At 41.0% G+C, this 23,043-nt stretch overlaps 1 protein-coding gene across 40 annotated transcripts in view; it reads right to left on the bottom strand.

The window, feature by feature from the left end:
* Window positions 1-23,043, bottom strand: part of CLASP1 (cytoplasmic linker associated protein 1) — a 161,106-nt gene that overhangs the window by 86,512 nt on the left and 51,551 nt on the right. For 34 of the 40 annotated variants that reach the window (XM_042041449.1, XM_042041451.1, XM_042041463.1 and 31 more), the window contains 5 exons: window positions 4,374-4,526; window positions 3,347-3,420; window positions 2,593-2,685; window positions 1,090-1,235; window positions 197-332 (listed from right to left, as the gene is read on the bottom strand). In XM_042041449.1, coding sequence (XP_041897383.1) covers window positions 197-332; window positions 1,090-1,235; window positions 2,593-2,685; window positions 3,347-3,420; window positions 4,374-4,526 — 602 coding nt within the window. Of the gene's footprint in view, window positions 1-196; window positions 333-1,089; window positions 1,236-2,592; window positions 2,686-3,346; window positions 3,421-4,373; window positions 4,527-7,973; window positions 8,234-23,043 lie in introns of those variants that run through there. The other 6 variants (XM_042041450.1, XM_042041489.1, XM_042041487.1 and 3 more) reach the window with 4 other exon arrangements.

Genomic DNA, 23,043 nt, shown 5'->3' with positions numbered 1-23,043 from the left:
CTCCTACTATTTTGGCAGAACTTAACGAGCATCATCTGCACAAGGCTGCACAACATCTGAGACAGCCAAGCCCAGCACTATCAGAAAAGTAGATTAGGCACTTAATCTAATTTTCATTGCAGCAGCACTCATTTTTCATCAGAAACACTGCAGTATTTGGAAATTATAACACTGTTCTCTTTTGAGGTATACTTACTCGAATGATTAATCTAACTGCTACAACACCAGAAGTGGCCATGACTTTGGCACTATTTGGAATTAGATTAAAAATTGTTGGCATGATGGCTTCTGCCCCATGGTCAAACTTGTTTCCCAGAACTGATGACAGATGTCTGAAAAACAGAATGAAGTCATGCTGGTAAGTGAGCTGAAGATTAAGCAAGTCAGACTTGTACAGAACATCTGACATAAGCACATCTGACATCTCAATCTTTGCAACTGTCTCCTCCTCTCCAACTCCAAAGGACAGATAACACCATGTTTCAAAAAACAGTTCCTTTCCTTTCATTTCAAACTTTTGTTCTATACTCATCTGAACCGTGAGGAACAGTAAGGTCAGCATAAAATAAAGTAACTAGCACAGCTAAAAATTTATTATCACACAAATGGGATCAAGTTGATAGAGTATTTTTTGTTAGTTTATATTTCAACTTCTCTGAAGCTCCCTATTTTGCCTAAATATGCACAAACTTAAAAAAAAAAAAGTCAGAAACACTGTAGCACCCTTTTTCTTGAGGTATTTCACAAAGGATAGATCATCAGAAATAAAAACTAGCTCCATCCAAACTACAACAAAACAAACATTTTCAGCTTTATTGTTCAATGTTGCCCTACTTGTGCATGAAGGCATGGCTTGCTCATTCATTCTGTGTATCCCACACCAGCATTGTTTAGTTCTCAGGACACAGCTCGGCACAATTACAATTAGTGGCCTACATGGATGGGGTTTGAAAGAGATGCAGAAAAATCATGTTCTACCTTTACCTATATAGCACTAGCAGCACAAGCTGCATCCCAATTGTGTTTTAACCAGTGCCTGTTCCTTTTCTTCTGTACCACATTTCAAGTACATGTAGAAAATAAACTTACCCCAATGTGATACAAGCCTCTCGTACGACTTGAGACCGCAGGTCTTTAGCAGATAATTTAAATGCTCCATCCAAAAGTCTTAAGTGTTGGAAGAAGTTATCATATTCTGCAGCTCCAGCCAAAAGTAAGGAGCGGATCTTTTTCAACTGTTAGGAGCATAAAGAAATCAGTGACTGTTAATGAGCAGTAAATATACGGACAGTTATGTTCAGGACCAATACCTGGTTCCAGGTTACTTGTGCAATTATTCCTCAATACACATTGAGGAACTTGATTCTTGATGTCCAATTTTATTATTTCTTATCTTATATTCAACCCATAGTTAGTTAGCATACTGAGTACAATAAGCTAAACACCCTTTCTAACTTACAGAAATCCAGAAGTGTTGCATACAGCTACTCAAACTGTATCGTTAATAACCCAAACATTATTTTTTAAACCAAAAGGTACCTTAAACATTCCCCTTTGTTCCCCTATTTACAACAGCTTGTAAATATTTAGTAATCTTTATTACAGCTTGTAATGTTTAGGTAATCTCACAGCTGACTCTTGTGTTTAAAAGATACCTAGACTTAAAGGGCATGGTTCACATTCAGGCCTGAGTAATACAGACTTATATCCAGAATGTGTCCATTGACTTCATTAAAACAGTTATCTGGCTCTAACAGAAGTGGAACCTTGACCCCAACAAAATGGGAAATTTCCTATTCATATTACAGGAACCACCATCTCATCCTACAGAAAATCCTCTGACACCTTCACAGGCCCTCCCGTGCACCAATGTATCTGCATATGGCCTCAATTTCAGCCCCCTGGTACTCAGTACAGAAATAAAATTAAACAGAAGCAAGCTGAATCAGCCCAGTCTGCCACTCAGATCTGTAATACAGGGTTTGACAGACATGGCAAAGCTACAACACCAGTGATGAAAGTCTACTGTGTAGACAAGACCATGCATCTATTTATATCAGGAAAACACAGCTCACCTCAGTAAATAAAACTCGGTCTTGACATGCATATAACATCCAATTTTCCACTTTCACACTTCCCACAGTCATTTATTTATTCAAAACTTAAGTGTGTAAATTCTTGCTGAATTATTTTACACCTCCTTTTGCAGAAGTATAAGTAAGTTCTCTGTAAGCAAAGTAATTTTCTGCCTTATCAGGTAAGTTTTAAGATATTCTGAATAAGACTTGACATTTTGATTTTAGCACCTGTTAGCAAATTTCTAGCTTTGCATCTGGATTTGCTGCATGACTTCTAGTTCAACCTGATGCTGTCTCAACAGACTCTTGTATATTAAATAGTAATTTCCCTCACAAATGTGGCTTAAATTCACTCTCATAAATTTCCCTCAAGTTTGGGGGAACATAACAGGTGCTCACCACTAAAACTACATTCCAGCCTTAGTCTGAGGTTCTCTCAGTACCCTCAGTGGGGTTAAGCTCAGCATAGAAAAAGCTTATATTAATAGAGATCCTATCTAAATTCATTACTTACCGCAGAAACTCTCTGTTCCCAGTCATGTTTATCATCTGATAGGATCTCTCTGATCTTGTTTATGGATTCCTCAAGATCCCGGCTGGAATAAATCTACAGATTGAAATACAGAGTAGCACTGTAATGCAGGATTTACTCCATAAAATCAGATCACTTCCCAACTACATTCTGTCCTTTGCTCCTCAATGCTTAAACATCATGTGCTAGCCTTGGACACAACTGGCTTTGCATAATGCACAGAATTTACACCCACTGCCTGCAACCAAAAATTTAAAAATTATCACAAAACGATTAAAGGATCATCTTTCATTATTTTTCTATAGTTTCACAATTTTAAGCAGCATTCCTGCAGTTACTGCTGGCTATATTAGTCAAAACCTACAGAAGATCATGAGTGGACACATGTGCTGTTCAGCTGTCCCAACTATAAAGCTCCAGTGAAGGAAAGGGGATACGGGATGCATCTCAGCTATCCAGCTAAATCAGCAAACATGCATAGTCCAGTTGTCACACAAACAGCAGCAATCCCTGAGACACAAGTCACCTTTACTGCTTTCAGTTCCCAGAGGGTTTCACACAAACTACTGGCACACACCACCATTTAAAACTTGCCTCCCTTCAACTTCTAACCTGCTTTCCCCTTAAAGATTTGCTAACATTACAATGAAGCACAATTTGCCAGTGATTAGCATGAGATCCCGTATCCACCTTCTGATTTTTAGTACAGTGTGGTTTAACATGTAATTCTACTTACCTGAACTGTTGGGACATCTTCAAATGCCTTAATGAAGTCTTCTTCATCCACAGCACCTGCTCCCTCTTTGGCTGCTGACACACAAATGAAAAAGTCGTTTCAATCTTGTTATCAACAACAGAATCAATTAAGAAACCACCAGCTATCAAGGCACTTAATCAGGAGAAAGTTCACTACCCATGCAGCCTCTGAGTGCTGCAGATGTAATGAAAGCAGAGGCAGGGAAATTCAATGCCAGGCACTGGCTAGACATTCATGGCTTCCTTCAACTCATAGGCACAGAGGGCACATTAGGGAAGTCATTACAGTAGTCACTCAACAGTTAGGGGACACAGTCTGAAAGATGAAAGGAAATACTTACTTTAATTATATGGGAGATTTTATTTTAAAGGATTTAATCCCATCTATAATAGATGAAGGTGGAGATCTGACAGGTGCACAAACAGATGAATGATAAGGAAGATAAATAGTCTCTGGAATACTAATCAGATTAGAGACTATCTGATATAGGGAACTTTCTCCATTTCCCTAGAACACATATAGAATTAGAACTACATGTAGAATTATTGCTCACATTCAGAATGACTGTTCTGTTTTCTTTCTGCACCTTCATTACCAGCAATGCCCAAAGGTCTCAGAAGAAAGCCAATGTGCTAGGTTTAGACTGCAAGGGCTGAAGTTTGGCGTGTAGCTATAAGCAGCTTCAGTTCAGATAGAGCTGCAACTACAAAGGCAAAAATCTACACACGGGAGCACCAACATGAGTTACTCATAGCCCTCAGTGCACAACCACACAGGTGCAACCTCTCACAAAATGCAAAATAAATTACAGGTATGTGGGGATTGTTTAGAGATTCATCCTACCAGACTTTGGTTGTGGCATGCAGACAACACAAACACAATGATTGCATAGGGAAAAATTTGTTACTGGATTCTGGGGGCCAGTCTGGAAGTGCTTGCAACAAGCTCAATATAAACACTGTACATACTTCACAGACACATCAATTCATACAGGCTATTGGCTTACTTGAAGACTTGGAGCCCAGAGCTGCAGAGCCAAGTCTGCGGGTAGTGCCCATCCCAACTCTGCGTGAATTTGCAGGAGCCTTTGAAGATGTAGAGGAGCTGGCTGAGGAAGGTCTGTTCCCATCCACGGAGTCTTCATCATCAAAAATTTTATCTGCCGAAAACCACACTCAGCTGTAAGTCCAATGAAGCAAAGGGATGTCCCAAGGAACACGCCCGTGTTACGACAAACATGCTACATTTTCCAGCCTGCTCTGCCAGCCCTCATCTCAGCAGCGTCCTCATGCTGGAAATCCAGTTAGTCATGGAATACCACCAGCTCACTGAACCCAAGCCTGAATTCACTATTGCAGCCACTGTGTTATAAACTCTTTCAATTAATGCATTCAGATGAAAGAAACGAACTTCAAATCTACAGCAGAAAGATGCAAGCCCCAGATAACACTTGGGGTGTTGACAGACTCTCACGTTCATGCCTCCAAGAGCTCTTTTGACATGGACTGTAGTGAAAGTAAGACCACAAGCAAATCCAAGATCCAAATGTGGAGGGGACCAGGCAGGAGAGGCTGCCCTGTCACACATCTGCCAACTGCCTGCACCAGACCAAGGATAAACAGGATAACCCAGAAAAGTTCACAAGGCAGCACCCATGATGTTGATAAATCACAGACCATTAATCACAGACTCATCTGGAGCTACAAATCCCCTTAAACTCTTTAATTAACACCAGAGATCCCTTATAAGGAAATACAAGAAGTTTCCTCAAAATTCATAAAAACATAAATATAAGGTGCATTAAACCTTATAGAACCTTCTGTGTACATCCAACTTTAGCCTCTACCACCAAACACAAACACAAATTAACTTAAAATGAATTACCGCCACTTGTATTCTCAGTCAAGGTCACTTCAATTCCAAAGGACTGCTTATGTTGCAGTTTTACACAGATTAGCTAATTCACTTGAAAAAACAGCCTGAGGCTGAAAGGTGACAAAGCAGTTGGGCAGTTGATATAGATGGAACATGTAATTATTGAGGCCAGAAAGCCAGTTCAGCCCCCATCACTCGGCCTCTCAACACAAACATTCCATTCAAGATTTGAGAGCTGCTTCATGTCCATCCCTCTCCAACAGCCTGAGGTACACACCTACTCTCCACCCGATTAGGAACATTTCCTTCACAATTTTCACTTGGCAAAACGTCAAGCAGGTGGTTTAATCCATCCCTGCTCAGGAAAGCATCCTGGAACATCTAGTAACAAATACAAGCTCCTAGCTAGACACTAATGAGTGAAATTCAATACAGGCTGAGTTTTCTGAAAGTAAAAAAATAACTTGGTAACAGTATAGGCATATTCTAGGGGAGGCAAAAGAACAGAAGGAAAAGCCTGTTTTGTTCTCAGTCCAACCACCTTCATTTTTCTCTGCCCTAAGTGGCACTGGCTTATTAGCAGCTGGACACAGGAGAACTTTCACAGATCATCTAAAAACCTACACACCCCATTTTTAGTATGCAGCTCTGCACACGATGCCATACTCCAATGACAGCACAACACTGACATGGCAGGTACACAGAAGCATCAAAAAGTTTAAAAAGGTGGAAAAGGACATCTCTCCCCTTGATTCTGATGTTCGAGATGTCTTGGGGTATGGGAAAGGGCTAGGAAAAAAAAGCAGCTCTAAAGGAAAGAGGTAAAATAATAACTGGTACTTGTGCTGTTGCTCAGGTAAAAGTGAACAAGGCAAAAATGAACACAAGAACTTTAACTTAGATAAATTTCAGGTCACACAGCTAAAGAGAATATAAGCCACAATTAGGATGTGGGCTGTCTCTTTAACACAGTGCCTGAAGGCAGCCATGGAGACCGTGCTGCCTCCCTATTGACACCAGTCTTGCTCCGACATATGTAATTCAAAAATAATTTGAAAAGAGCTCAGGGAACAATCAAGAGAATGATTAAAGGATTAGAAAATATGTTTTTAATTCAATTAAATGAAAATTCTCTGCAAGAGATTGTTTAGTCTAGCCAGACTCCTAATAAGTTGTTTGATTATATCCTGTGTTAACACAGCTACTGAAGATTTATTAATGCAGTTTTCCAACATGATTTATTAATACTGTTTCTCACCTAAAAGAAGAATATACAGCAAGGCAACTGGCTGGAGGTTAAAAACAAATTAAATTCTGAGTTGCCTTTTTTTTTTCCTCTCTACCCCCCTGCTCCCCCCTCCCATTTTTTGCAATAATCACAGGGCTGACACTGTTGAGTTACAAGGTGTGTCACCCAGTGAATTCTACCACAGGCAGTTCTTAAAAATCAAAATTGAATTTTTTTTTTCCCAAAAGACACAGTCTAGTTCAAACACGAATTATTTCAAAAACCACTATTTTGTGTGAGTTGCACCAAGGTCAGGGCAGATCAAAATAGACTTTAAAATGTGTAATCTCTGAAGCCTCTAGGAAGAGGTTTAAGTGATTCAGAAAGACTTCCACAGCCATTCAATTCAAAAACTTCTAAGCCAAACTTGTCCCAGTTGCACTTATTTTAAAAGCTCCTATGTAAATATTTAGCAAACTATTATTTGCCATGTGTCTTAACAGCCAGGAGAAAGTCAGTCATATTTGAAACAAAAGATACTTTTACTAGCTCATAACCTTTCTCATCAGGTAATAAAATCCTCCATCAGCTGCATTTCAGGCTATCTACATGCGGCCTTAGTTAACTCACTTCCTCTTCTATATGCATTTTTAAAGCCTCAGCCCTCTGAAAGGAGAAGAGGGTGTGGTTTGCTATTTCATATAATAAATAAATCAAAACTAAAAAAATCCAGATATTAAAAGCATTGCACTCCTGTAGCATTTTAGCAACTAAACAGACTATACTTTCTTTCTAAAACAGGCTTTTCTGAGCATTAGCAAAAATACAACACTCCAAAAATCCAACCAGTCCACCCACAGTTCTGGGGATAACCGGATTATAATCACATCTTCCTGTTCATTAAGTCTGCAAACTAAGCACTATGTATTTATCAAACCAGAATATCCCTTCAATAACCCAACAGCATTTTCTCATCTGAGCAGTGCAGAATGACAACACCAGAACTGCACATCAAGTCTGCCAGCAGCACGTGTGCAGAACAGAAAGAGAAACAAAGAACAGAAAGGAACCTGAACATGGGAGTACAGAAAAGAACAGAAAACCAAGCTATTATACATTATTGTTAAAACCCCCCACCCCTTTTTTTTTGCCACCCATTGATTCCTGCTCATAATAATCATTTGAACTGGGATCGTATTTTTCAGCGTATCTGCAAATGCCAAATTCAGCATGGGTGTAACTCTCAGGACACCAGCTGAGGTGCGCTGAAGCGGAATCGGTGCCCCGTTCTAACATTAAATAACCATTGATGTTCTCCCATCCCAAGACACCCCCAGTGCTCATTTATAAGGACCTTAGAGTACTCTCTGTCAAAGACATGCCCCTATAAAAGAGGCCTTTGTCTGCTCGCCACTCTGCTGTCTCAGAGAAAGAGAGAAGACAATCTGCTTTACATTTTTCAATTCCTTTACATTATTTAAGAAGAAATAAAAAATTGCTTACAAGTACATATCCTTCTGCAAATAAGCTTCCTCAACATTCCTTCATATTTTCCATAGCGTGCCCAGATGTAAGAGTGCTTCACGGAGCGCCGCGGCTTTCAGTCCAGAACATAATCAATCATTGCCCCTCGGATTCATTAAGCATGCTGTCTTCACACGTGGATTTAAACAGCCATGGCCTCTGTCCTCTCTCTATGGCTGCAGATCTGCATGATTCTTATCAACACCCATTTCAGCCCAGGAAACTTTGGTTCACTTCTAGGGAGGAAATTCCCTATTAGTGAGGGGAGGGGAACCCAGGACAAATAATCCAGGATGAAGATGAGCTGAGTCTGCCTGGCTCGGCTGGCTTGCACTAGGAACCAGCCTGACTTTATCCCCTGGGAAGCGCTAACAGGAGCATCTCAACAGCTGTCATCATTTGTCCATGACGAATAAATTCAGTCATTATTCATTTTAAAACGTAACCCCTTCAGGTCTGGGCAAGGTGAAAGTGGGGAGAAGAGGCTGCACTGGCTATTCAGAAACCACAGTAAACAAGGGCCAGCACTTCCCTTGCCTGCACCACCAGCCTGGGACCTTTTAAAACAGAGTCTCAAATGTCCTTTCCAATGAAAAAAGATGCTTTCTGGCTTTTAAAAACTTTAGGGTGTCAGATCCAAATCTTTTAGTTATTTGTCTGTAAGCTTTAGAGAAGACAGCTATTCCACAGTGACGACAGACTGGGAAAAGAGCTTTCCATCATATCTGTTCCTAACAAAAATGCCCTGCTATGGTCTTCAGATTAGACTGTGCAAAGGCCTAAACTTGTCCTGGGCCCACTGTGCCCACTCCTCATCTGTTCCATTTCCAAGCATCAGTGCAGATGGGTACTTCTTACATACATCACCTGCATCAATCTCAGAAGAATCCCCCTTTTGGGTGCAGATGAAAGTGGATGACACCAGAGGAACCTGCCTCCTCACCCTTCCTATGGCATGCTCCACCAGGAGCAGGCAGGTAGCTGCTAAAGCTGACATACGTTACAGCACTTCCAAATTCCATGCTCAACCCCTACTAGGTGGGCAAAGCCCAGCTCCCTGAAGATCTGAGAGCCCTTTAAAAGCCCAGAACACACACCAGCAAAACTACTAATGCAAAGAAAACAGGGTGTGTTCCTCTTTACTCCTTTCTGCCAGGCACAAGTCCATGAGCACTGGACCATATTTTTGAGACAGACACCCCTTTAATATCTCAGTTCATGCCCTCCCCCCAGGGCAGCATCTGGCACCCCCATTTCCAGCTGTGAGTTCTGTTGTCACCCTCTGTGGGTGTCCAAGGGAGACAGCTTCAGCTGAGGTTAAATGCCTCTTCCCATTAGCACACATGAAACCCATGCACGGCTTACCTGCAAGCCTGTCCAACTCCCACAAAAGCATTGTAGAGGTTTCTCCAGGAAAATGAGTCTATAACCCACTAGAGATAAAGGACTGTGCATATGCTCCTCAGCAGGATTAAATGTTTAAAAACAAAGGAGTCGCAGCTACCAGCAGAAGTACACACGGGCACAGCACGTCATTAAGGTTTCTTGCTTGGCCATCTCCCAATGTCCCAGCTGCTCTCCCCTGGCCCCAGACACAGCTCCTCCTTCCCACCCTCCACACCAGGAAGTGTTTTGAGCCTTTAAATGCTGCCCACTTGGGCTCAGTGACCCTGGTCAGCCCCCCCAATGCCACCTGCCCCCCTCTCTCCCATCATATCCAGTTATCCCAGGTCAACCCAGTCACCAGCTCCAGTACCAGCCCATCCCAGCTGCTGCCTTCTGGCACTATTTGCTGAACCATCTCATCATCCTTCACAACTGGCTTTGAAGTGGAGTTCTGAAAACCTGACTTCAGCAGGAACTGCTTCAAGGGCTGAGCAACAACAAGGGCATGAATATCACCCAGTACCTTGGCTTCTTTCTCTTATCTCACCCTATATACCACACTATTTAAATTAGAATCTGCATCATTATGGGTGGGAGTTTTTCTGAATAAGGTTTCAACAATGCAAATCTAGTCAATGTACATCAGCCACAGGTAAGGGGGTCCTTAGAGACCCAGGCCAAGAATGTCAGGCCAGGTAAGTGCAAAATGCTTTTTGCTTTAATAATTCTTGTAACACCACGTGCTTTTCCTTAATCCCAAATGCTTCAGTTTTCCCTCCTTAGCCAGGAAAGGAGACACTCATCATCTTGGCTGCTGCCTCATTCTGTCTAATCACAAGCGAATGAACCTAATAGGTCTTCAACTTTCCTATCACAAAGGAAAAGAAGAATCCTTGAAGAAGTAGCACTTGGAATTGTCTTCTGCTTAAAATACTTTGTATTTACATAGGCAGTTGTTCTGCTTAGTCCCAAGCACCCAACTACAGCAATTTCACAGTATTCATGCCTGCCATCCCTCTGTAAGCACAACAACTTTTAGGCAGTAGAAATCATTAAAAAGCACATTTCTGTTAGTGAAGAATAATCCTGTATTTATTAAACCCATACCAGTATGATAAAATTAACTTTACCAAACTGGTATGAGGAAATTGTTGTACACTTCGACCTAACCACATCCAACACCAGACTAGGCAGACACAATAAGCATATGGAAAGTAAATTCCAACTTCAGTCTGCAAGAATAAGTAATAGCCCTGGCAACATTCAAAATCTGCTCTCAGGGACTGGCCTGGTAAGTCAAACAAAATCGTCCCGCAGAAGACTGATCTGAAATCATGCAACTCATGATGATTTTAGTTACTTTTCTGAGGGACATTAACATTTTCATTCCTGGAATCAGATGGCTTCAAGATGTAGCCATGACACATGGCTGTGGGGATGACTGAGAACAGGAGCTTTCAAGACTTGAAAACAAGAGATAAATAAAAAGGATTTAATGAACCTGTTTACTTCAAAATACAACTTTTTAAACCGTAATGTTGACAGTAGTAATGCCATCCCATCAACAAGCCATAGCATGCCTTCTCTAATAGCATATGAGCATTAGCACAGCTAAGAACACAGCATACGTAAGTTTTTCGAAACTCCTGTTCATGAAGCTAACATGCCTGGAAATGGGAGTTTGTAAGAGTTAGGGAAACTGTCACTTAGTTTTCAGCCATATGAAAGTTTCCATTAGCTTTAAGTAGATGTAGAAAAGTGGTGGTACAAATGTTACACTCCTACAAGCTTTATTAAATTAAAGATCAAGAGGAGACAATGTAATAGCTACGATACTGAGTGAAAGAGCACCAGCTCAAACAGCCAAAAGAATTCACAAAAGCAACAAAAACTGAAATTCATTAAGAGCTAGAACTTACAAGTTTCACCAATTACTTTACCATGGTTCATACAGACACCTGAACAAGAATCAAACACCCGTGTGCTAGGAGCTGCACAGACACAGCCTTTACCCCATACTGATTTAAAAAAATTCAATAATTGAGAGATAGACGCAGACATGTACATAGGGCAAAATCAAAGTGGAGAAGAGATAGAGATAAGGATTTGCTTTCCTCAAAGTAATCCTTGGAAATACAATATTCCCACAGTGCTTTTTCCAGCCAGCCACACTGCCTTCTCCCAGACCTCAAGAGCATCAGGAAATCCACAGTACATACCTTGGAAAAACACACCCACCCGAAAGCCCACGGATTTACATAAAATTTCAATTTAAAGAGCAAAACCAGGTTTTCCCTGCCCTGCACTTACCCCTGTGGTCGCCCAGAGGTTTGTCATTATGCCTTGAGGGACACCTACCCTCCATTCCCTGCCAGGCTGTCCATACATCTCCGCAGCCTTCACAAACATCCCAGCTATTTCAGAGCCTGTAACACACTCCACACCAAGGTATTGTTTTTGTGTTTCACTGCCGTGGCTTTCCCTGCTGACTGTCCTTGGGGGTGCTACCCCAGTTTTGCTCAGGACCCTTGAAAATACCCTTTAAATTGCACGGCATTATTAATCCCTCCTGACAGCGCTCTCATTAGCATAAGCTTCAGAGATAAAAGACACAAAGTGGGTCCCTGAGCCCTAGAGATACCAATCAAGGAGAAAGGCTGTTGATGCAGGATGGCTCATGGAGATCTTTCAGAGTCAGAAAACACCTTTTTACAGAGCTGCGGGAATTAGCCTGTAGTCACAGCATTCTGTTCATACCTGAACTGCCAATAAACCACACTGTTTTCCACTTTAATATTAATCCTCTGTGCTGCACTGCAGTGCCAATGTTAAGATTTTGCCTCATCCTTACTGAAGTTTAATTATTTATGCAAATAATTATATAAAATAAAGTGAATTCTTCTGCCTTCATTCACAAGACAGAAAATTCCATTCTGCAGAGGCACAGGAGCTCCCTCAGGTGACACTTCTATATGCACACATGGCAGGGATGTGTCAGGTTACAGAGCAATCAATGAACCTTTCCCCTCCCTGCTCTCACCTCCATCTCTGCATTTGCTGGAAAACTTATGGCAACAGCCTGGACTCCCTGTGTTTGCAGCAAGCAAATGTCAGGATGCAGGTAGGAGGCAAAGTGGGCATCAGCATCACCCAGCTGCTAGCCATCCATACTACAAACACCTGAGGCAACAGCCTCCTTTACCGGGTCTTTGCACAGTATTTGCTCTAAAAATTATGTGAATGTGACTAAAAGGCAGAGCCATTCAACAAGAGCAAGAAGTATTTTTTGTTATTTTAATGTGTGAGTAAACTGAAACAGAGCTGAGGGACATTCTCAAGGGTGTGAAGACTTCAGGGCATTGCCAGGGCCTAGATTAAGCTCTAATTCCTGACCAGTTTTTTGTACAGATCCCTTTCTCTTCCTCCTACTAAAGATGCAAGCAGTGCCACAAACGTTTTTTTATTTTCCCAATATTATCTTCAAAACTGCTTTATGCATATTCAAAAAAGGATATTTGCAAATGGCTTGGGAAAAGTAGAAATCACATCACAACATATTAGCAAAAAATACTCTTTAATTTAGTTGTTATTGACAGGTTGCTTGAAGCTTAGCCACACCTGAAATTGAGTTCTCTGTATTTCCCAGGGTTGGTGCCCAGTACTGCTACAGGAAAACAGCAACCAAGACTAAACCAAGCTCCCAGGGAGACACCTGCTGGCGGTGGCCTGGGGCTTATTTGCCAAAACCCGAAGGATCAAGGAGATACCTGTGGAATCGAGAGGTGATATTTTGTCTTACCTGGACTGTCTATACCCTATGTAAGTTAATTATCAGGCATACCACCAATGTGAAGCCTTCAAATGGACAGTGATTTTCACCAGCGAAAGGCAGGAGCCCCATGTGCAGGCAGGGCAGGTGACTCCAGCCCCACAACCCAGGTCCAGATTTCCAGCTATTTGCACCATCTGCTGCCATGACATCATAGGGTGAGGCACTTCTCCAGCCTGCACTCCCCAAATGGCATTCCCTGCACAGATCCTTCTGCCTCCTCGGGCAATTATGACCAGTGTAGCTCACCTCGATGCTGACTGCCCCAACACTCATCATTGTCAACACAAGGAAATTACAGTTTTTACTGTTATCACTTATCACTTCTTGAAGGGATGCTCATTCTCTACACACACAGCACACTGAGGTGTAAATACTGACAAGGAGCATGCAGAGCTGTGTTCAGAAGGAAAGAGCATCCTGACATTTTTAGGACAAAGAGCTGTTACAAAAAAAGGCAAAGGCATCTTATTGCCTCCAGTTACACAGAGCACATTTGGGGGGGCAGAAATGCTGCAGATCCCACTTCCAGCCACCACAGAACATCCTGCAAAGCCTGCTACTGCACATAAGTCCTTCAGCAGAAAGCTTTCTAGAAATATCTACAAGGAGATAAAAACGCCACGCTGCAGCCTTGTTTCCTTTCAGGTTAAGTCTCAGAGGATGGCTGGGTCGGTGAAGTTAAGACAGTAAGATGTGCTGGAGGGACCTGGGGAAGCTGCAGAACCCACCCCTTCCAGTACCTTCATTTAGGTTTATTTACAATCATTAACAGAGACAGGTCGCCCAGCACCTCTTATAGCCCCTCCTACGAGATGGTGGGGCATCCTAAACTCTCCAAGCAGCCACCTCTGAGCCAAAAAACAAAATAGGTGCAGTTATCCCTGAACAATGAAGGGAAAAATGAGGCTATCAACCTACAGCCTGTACAGCCACAGAAAAGAGGAGCCTTCTGTCCCAAGGCTCTCTGCCTGGTTAAGGGCTAATGCAAGAACACGGGTACTACATTGGCAAAAACTGTACGGTGTTACACACATCACACATCAGCAACTCCAACCCAGCATGCCCAGCCTGATGCATAATTAATATACTTGAATTAGATGACCATTTAAAATACTGTCAGATGCTCAGTGGGCAATAATCGTGAGATAAGAATGTCCAAGACGGCAGGAGGTTGAGACAAAAGGAAAACCACAGAAGGGAAACTAGGGAGCAACACTTCCCCAGCCCACATGCCTTTCGAGAAAGATTATCAACTAGTAAAGCAGGCATGACCAGCATGATGACCAGGAATTTCTACCATAAATAAATGCTTCATCTTTATAAAGATGCATATTACTACAGACTGTGAAGACACATATACAAGAAAAATGTACAGACAAGTTTTGTTCATATAAGAATAATTTAAAGTTGAATTTTATGATCCAGGCTATGCTCTATAGCCAGAAATGGTTACCAAACAGTGGTCTGACATGCCTCTGGGCTCTTGTCACAATGGCTACTAAGTTAAAGAGTTGGCTCTGTGATATCCAGAGCATCCACTGCAGTTGTTAGCAAAGGAAAGGGATGGGGAACCAGATTGATGCTGACGCTTCTCTGGAGTATTCCGCAGCACCGTCTGGCTGCTGCAGCACTCTCCTGATGCACTAAAAAGCACGAGTTTCTGCCTACTCCTAACTAATAAAAGTAGGACTCAGGAAGATTCTAGCCTCGCCACCACTTCAGTTCGGCTCCCTGAGAGCAAGCAGAGCCGTTGATAAGCTGCATGCACACAGGATCTTACAAACCATGCTTCAGCACCAGTACACCCGTGCAGATGTTTGCAGCCCATGCCAGCTTCTGCGGTATCTACACGAGGATATTCGACCACAGCCAGATCTTAGAGCAGCAGCCCCTTAGAGCTGGTGAGAAATACCTATTCCCCACTCACACCACGCTCCTTTTGGCAGACACTAGCAGAGGGAAGCAATGGTTTCCTGACAATCAAGCTCATTTGGTTTTTATCCCCAGCGTCTCGAAAGAGAATAAACACAGTAAATGAAAAGCTAGCATCTCACTTTTCTCAGGATCATTGCAGAAAAATCTTACTGTATTTGTTATGATCACTCAAGACCAGTGACTTCAAAGGTAGCATAGAAAACGGTTTTAAGATGCAAAACCAGAAAACAGTAGATAATATAGGACAGGTTTTACTTTTAGTGAAAAAATGCTTTTTCAGTAATTTTTAGAATGGGTGTTCACTGGCAATAACTTACAATACTACTCTGCACAGATTTGTGTATTATCTAGACAGGATTAGTTCCAGTTTTTTGATGCGATGGAAACAAAGGCCAAGTACACATGAGGAAGATGATTCCAGGTCATGCAGAAAAATCAGAATTAGAGCACATGATGTATCAGAGTATAAGATTTCCTTTATTTAATCACCATCACATTAGGCTAAATTCTGCTTCCAGCTCCATACATTTGGGATGGAGGTGAATCCAAGAGCATGCAGAACTTTGCAGGATTTTTTTTTTTTTTTAAAGTTGCTATTATCTCAGATTTTCTTCTGTATGGTTTTCAACTGAGCATGGAGAGGTTTTAGTACATCAATTTGATGTACTAAATTGCCTATTTGATAGATACTTCAGTATAGGACATGGTTTCCACGTGGTTGGCTAACAAAACCTAAAAAAACCAGACTGATATTTAATAGAGCTTCAAATATAAGCACAGTCTGAATGCCTGATTTACAAGTGGAAAACTCCAATTCCTGAGATACATCCATTTCTTAGGCCTTCTTCACCCCTCCTTCAGAGCCTCAATTTAAGAAAACCATGGGCTCAAGGAAAAAAGTTATGGGAAAAATGCACCAAAGCCAAAAACATGTCACAGCTTATAAGATACTAACACTGAGCACAGCTTCTGTTTTCCTGAAGCTTGTTTCCTCTACTCCCCAACACCTTTAAAACAAAAGGTAGACCTATGCTCCTTTATCCACGTTCTTCCCTATAAAAAATCACCATTAGGTACAGCAAATAGAGCAGTCATACTCAGAGGGAGAAAAGCAGATAAAAAGGTAGAGTCAAGACATAGCTGAAATGTTCCTGCCTTTTGTCATTAATTACTTCAGCCTATAAAATTTGATATTCATATTTCAGAGGCAACATGAAACCCCGAGCAAGCAGGGGAACTCTAATGTGCTACAAAGAAGAAAGCGTCTTTCCCAAAGTGCTTGCAATATAAATAATGCAGTCATAGCACGGATAAAAATAATTACTATTATTCAGACTTTATTAAAAAAAAGCACTAATATCCTCCTCCTTTTCTTTTTAAAGAAAAAGGGTAGTTAAAGAAACAAGTACTTATGTCCTTATCTAACATAATCCTGCCCAACCCATTTTTATCTGGCCTCAGTCAGTGCTGCTGTTCACTTTCTCCCCATAGCTCAGCACCCTTTTTCAACCATCCTCAGGTCCCTGCATCTAGGTAAAACTTAAGCCTGTTGTCCAGCCATCCAAAACCATCTGTGCCATGGCTGAAAGTTGGACTTAATAATTGATTCTGATACCACAGTTGGTTGACTTCTTTAGTAACCATCCTGTGTTCTTCCCACATACTGTACGCACGGTAGAAGACTTCCACAGCTGTTCTATCCAAGAAAGAACGATGAAAGAAATCAGTTTTCCCACATAAAGCTACTTTCTGCATCAAATAACAGTATGTCAGGATCAAATAGGAAATTCAAATTGAAAAAATGTGTTGTGGCAGACCAGTAAAATCTCAATGAATCTGACCTGAACTTTACCAGTTTCTCTGCTGTATCTCCTGTACCACTTGACTCTAACTTATCCATAAGAAGAACTAAACACGGGGACTAAGGGCAGACTAGTTTTGACCTTAATCTCTTAGTTTTAATCAAGTTCAAAACTTGGTAAGAGGTAGTGGAAGCTCTGAATAAACATTTACAAGCAAGCAGAAGGTCTCCCCTGGTTCAAGGGCAAAGTCTGTCAAGTGAAAATGAAGGACAACTTTGCCTCAGGACTCAGACGCATGATCAAATTATTGCTGCTTAACAAGTTATAAGACACCAGCTGAGCCAAAGTAACAGCCCTTGAGATGCTATTAAGCTATGCCAAGTGTAAGGTAATATAATTTAACTTAGCCCTAAAGAAAGAAAATTAAGCCAAGCAGAATCATTCACATTTACCACAAAGAATACAAACATTAATCACAACCCAGCTAAACATCTTACTCTGGATCTACTCATTAAAGACTTTACAAAACAAATGCTGACCTAAATGGAATTGGAGACCTTAAAAACCAAGGAGGTTCCCATGCAAAAGCTGGGAATGCTGATTGCATAAAAAGCCTGGCACAGCCATTTTCACAACTACTGGGGAAAAAAAAAGTCAAAATCACTCATCTCTCCTTAGCACTGACACCTTCTCACAGGTGATTCTGCCAGCTTAGAAGCTGATGTGGAACAAGATTGAGACACAGTAGTGAGCACTGCTGGTATAAGTCCCTCCTTATTCGGAAAAGTTACTGAAATCATTATCATCACAGGATACCTAAACCCAACTGATTTCCATCTATATAGATTTCTGGTTTCAGACAGGCACACTTGCTGCCTCCATGCAAGACTTAAAGAAGTCAACAAGTCAAAACTAAAAGGAAGACAACACTTTATTAATACAAGGAACCATTTTCTAAGAGCTTGAGATCTCCCTTTTCCCTAAGGCAAGTCTGGCTGGCACAGTGACTTTGTACATCTGTGACCCTGAAAGATGACTGCAATGATAATTCAAATGGACAAATTAGATAGCAGCTTCTTCCCCCTTGCACTGATTTGTCTATGCTGTAGAGAGCCACGTCCCTTCATATATAACATTTACACTTTATTCCTAAACTGCAAGCTGTAAAGTGCAGTCCTTGTAAAGGCTCAGCTCCTAGAAGCAAGCTGTCCCCTTTTCAGCAGGCTGCCTATGATATAAACATAGAAGTCACCAGGAGAACCACAGACTCCACTACACCGTGTTTCTGCTTAGTTAAATTGCAAAGATGAGTATAAATACACGTTGAGATGAACAGTTCCTACTCTTATTTCAGTTCTAGGATATACAATTCACTCTAAAGCTTAAACTCATTAACCTTAAAACTTAAAAGGATTTTCACTACTTCCCTGAAACACGCATTACCCAACACAGACAAAATCTAAGTAACCAGAGCTTATTATGATACTTGATGCACATTGCCTGAGTTACAGTTTGGGGAGATGGAAATAGCTCTGGAAAGTACAGAGGAGAGGTAGAGATTAAATTTCTACAACACACAGAGAAGGAGGGATAGTGAGTAGAGAAGGGAATACAGGAATCCTCACAAAACACATATTACAGGAGTTCACACACTGTGTGCTTTGTGAGCCATCCCAGGAACTGGTGCATATGCATCTTCTTACTTGTCAGAGCAACTCATATCACACTCAAAAAGCAAGAGTCAGGCATCCCTTTCAGTCCAGTAATTCAATTAAATACTTCCTAGTGACTGAAGTCATGATTCCTTATTCCGCATTACTATAAAGTCACTCCCCACAGCTTGATGTCAAAACAAAATATTACTAAAACAGTATCAACCCAAGAGCTAATTTAAATGCCTAATATTCCCACTAACAATGGCTTCTTGGGTGGTATTTTGTAAGTTGCTAGACACAAGTTCAAAGCCTAGCATAACTATCTAGGGTGATTCAAGGATGACCAACTTAGACTTTCCTCCTGTTCAGTTATGGCATGTACCGTAATGCAGGAAGACTTTTAGGTCCACCTGCTCTCTAGGACTTACAGGACACAGACCTCTGTATTCAGGGGGTGTGGGAGAACAGACAGAAATAAAGATAAAATGGATCCGTATTATTGTAATATCCTACCAGTTAGGAATAGAAGAGAGCACATGGGCAACCAACTGCAAAAGCAAGTAGCACAACATTTGAGCAAAAAATCTTAATCGGGAGTAAAACCAGAAATTAATAGATTGCTTTAACCCTAAACAGGCTTCTTTCAAGGTAATTCAACAAATTAAAATAGGGATGAAGTCTGAGACATTCTATTTTGGAAACTCTGCAACAGGTACCCAGGTTGAGATAATGATCTTCAAGTACTTACTGGGCCTTTTACAGTGCAGTAGTGCTGATGAAATCTTTCCCTGAACTCAGGTTTACTGTAAGTGATGACAGGGAAGAAGAAATTTGTTTTCTAAGTTTGCTATGAAGATCATGAGCCCAACACAAGTAGCTGCTATCAGGTCATAGAGGTGGCAAGAGCTGAGGGAAGGAAAGCTCTTTGAAGCACCTTTGAAATCAGAGTATGATGGTTCCTCACATTTGCATGATTTCTTATATCCCCATTTTACTAAGTCTTCGTTTTTAGATCATTTTGTTGTCATCTTCCACTCACTTCACATTCTTGTACAGGAGAAAAGGCATGACTCAGAGGAGGTGCAGAAGAGCCCCATTACTCTTTCACAAGAGGCAAAATGGATGATTTTTCTTTGTAAGGGCAAGCTCATCCAGTGAACCCCCTCCTGCCAGTCCTCACTCAAATGACAACGCTCTGTAATACAGCTGTGTACTGCATAGCAAAAAAAGGCTAAGTTCAAGGTTATTAAAGGTACTTTGTCTCTCATGGGCTGTAAGGTATCCAGACACACCCGGAATTTACATTCCAGAGCAGGAACTAAAGAAAATAACACATGGCAAAGAATTAAAATGTTTTTTTTTAAATACATTTCATTTCAGACACATGAACGGAGAGAATTTTAAAAACGGGACTAAGTTGTTAAAAATGAAATGTGTGTTTGAGTAAAATCTAATGGTTCCTCTACATCATTCATTTCACAACAGCTTCCCACTCATATGTGCAAAGCTATGCACTTGTATTATATACAAGTAACAAATATCTGGTGGTTTGTGTTTATTAATTATGTAGCAACATCAGGATTCCAGGTGACACCAACACCTTCCTTCCACGAGCTGGAAGAGACACTGAAACCCATCTTCAAATGATAACAACTGGTTACAGGCTTAATCTGAGAGTTTCATTTCTGAACCTTCAACTCTGGGGCTTTTACAGTGACTCACAGGCCTGCAAATACACCTGTCCCAAGGCACACTCAAACCAGTTGTAAAAACTCTTTGAGAGCTAAGACTCACTATTTCTATTTATTCATTCACCAAGTAAAAGGATCTTGGTGCACAAGTAAATTTCTTTTAAAATTATAATACTGCTAAAGATTAATAGTCAGATTCCCTCTTACGCCTTTGCTTTACATTTTCACAAATCAGAAGCAGGAGTGACCATGTGTTATGCTCCGTGTGACTAAGTGTTAATACTTGCTTTGACAGGCAGTATTACTATCTGTTGACACATTGAAAAATGCTCCCAAACTCCCTGACTTAAACACTATCAGGTATGGAAGTGGTAATAGCACAGAGGAGGTGTGAAAGCAGAGGCAGATATGAGCACCAAATTAGCAAGTTTTTTTTATTAGCAGGTGTTTCCAGGCATTGCTTAGACTATCTGAAGAACCAGTATGAACATTAAAAAAATTTGCATGAACAGTTGACTATAACATAAAGAAAACAAAGAAGTGTATCAGTAGTAGCACATGAGAAAATGTCAAGCAGACCAAGTTGAAGAAGAAAAAGCCACATAAATCTTTCTCCACCCAATTCAGTAATTTTTAGCAGGCAATATAGGCTGCTGATGACTTGTTTAACACAAATAACAGGGAATGCTCACAGGGCACTGCCATCTGTCAGCAGCTGTTACTGAAAACCAAACACAAGGGGCAAGCGAGCAGCTCACAGCACCCTGCCTCCAGATGCAAACAAAATTCAGAAGAAATAGGAATAAAGTGTAGGGGAAAATAATGTCTTATCAAATCCCTAAACCCAAATTCTATGCTCAAATGTACATAAACCTTCAACATTTCCAGAGAAGGCAAGTACCAGTCACAGCTTCACCACTTCAGTCTTTTCACAAGCAGGAGTGCTGAAGGTCCTGGAAACTTGCAGGTACTATAGAAGTAAGAGATTTCTGTCTAGGCATGATTATTCTTCATATGTGGCCAACTGCTTTACCAGGTATCAGTTTATTCAGAGAGAAAAGATTTGAGGCCTCCCAAAACATGAGAGAGGATCAGCCTGGTTCATCTGAAGTTCACACCGTTAACCAGCTTGAGCCACCTGAACTGCTCACCTCCATTACAGATCACTTACCTTAATTTCAAGTAGCAAGAATTACTATTTTGCCCAGACTGGAATTAAATGTCTCAGTTATACAACAGCTATTTACTATTTGTACTACTGTGGCAGCCTGCAGCAATCAGTGACCAGCAGCATCCTGGTTCATTGGATATAGTGTACATCCTATCAGCTCCCTGGATGCTATCAAACACTGAATCCATGCTTAGAAGCCACAAGCCAGCCAGGGAAGCAAGCTTTGAACCATTAGCCTGCATAGTAACAAGCACCCAAGGCGCTTTCAGTCCAGCTAAACTATGTCAGTTGAGCTAAAAAGATGAAATTACACTCATGCTGCTCCGCTGGTGAAAGTCTCCTGGCATGACTTAGTCTGAAGAGTCTGAGAAGGGATGAGAAAAACCTTGCCTCCTGGCACTACGGAGAAAGGAACCCCTAAGTCTCTTACGGAATTAATGCATGTCCTACAAGAACTTGTCTGTTCATGTCTGATTCATGTCCCATTCTCGTTTAGGCTCAACAGGTAACAAGCATGGCTTAACAAAAATGACTGAAAGGTCAACAAGCATCTTGCTAGAATTAAAAAATGCATAAATGAACCACACCACAAACTAAAGATGGTGGCAAAACTTAGGAGTTTCAACTTTCTAAATTAAAATTTCAAACTCAAAGCAATGATAACAAATCAGCCTTAGGCCTGTCCAAGTCCCACTCCTGCAAACACACCACCATGCTGGCAAATCATCTGGTTCTCTTTAACAACCATCTGTGCTTGCCTTCACTTAAAGAAGAATTAGCAAACAGAGGAACTGGCACACGTGAAGCACAGCACGTAGCAGACAACTATAGATTCACTTTTAGTTTTGCTCAGAGATTGAAAGCAAGTAAGATCAGGTTTTTTTAACTGGGAGGAATGAATTTCAATAACACCTTTACATAAGCACGCCCATAAGAAGTCAATGCTTCAATTAGCATAAATTCAAACTCTTTGCCTTGCCTCTTTTTCCATGCAAAGCTTCAAGGGTCCCCACTATGCACTCCCTCCTCTTTACAACCTGGAGACTGAATTGATGAAGTCTTCACTGAAAAGCAGAACCAAGAAAATGGGCTGGAGAACTTCCAGTTCCTCTTTTTTTATAGTAATTTTGTGTTTAGTTTTTAAATATTTGGAACAGGGTCCTTCTAATTCATCTGAAAACCCCCTCCCACTGACACAAAGAACCACTGATAATTCCTGCCTGGAACAGGGGTGGGTTTGTTGAGGTGGGAGTTGGTTCTTAGTCATCTAGATTGCATTTGAACCAGGCTTACTTAGCTTCCTTTTCCAAATATTATAAGGAAAGAAAGTAAAAAACTTTACTGAGATGAAGAAAATGCATTAAAACATCCTGAGTTGCAAGAAGTATTTAGGTTGTCTACATAGGAAAGAGGAATACAGAGCTCTATCTGCAAAATAAAGTTTAACATTACAAGTAAAGGTTCAAAAGACTACTAATAATAGTACTTTGAAGAACAGCATGAAGATTAAATGGAACAAATTACAGCTCAACTACTAATTTGTAGCAAACTGCTCTTCTGATAAACAATTAGGATAT

The sequence above is a fragment of the Corvus kubaryi genome, unplaced genomic scaffold, assembly GCF_017639235.1.
Source record: "Corvus kubaryi isolate FWS band 111438036 unplaced genomic scaffold, C.kubaryi_AGA036_p1.0 37396, whole genome shotgun sequence".
In the NCBI taxonomy this organism is placed as follows: domain Eukaryota; kingdom Metazoa; phylum Chordata; class Aves; order Passeriformes; family Corvidae; genus Corvus; species Corvus kubaryi.
Note: the sequence above shows the minus strand (reverse complement) of the source record. Positions and strands in the feature narration are given on the sequence as shown.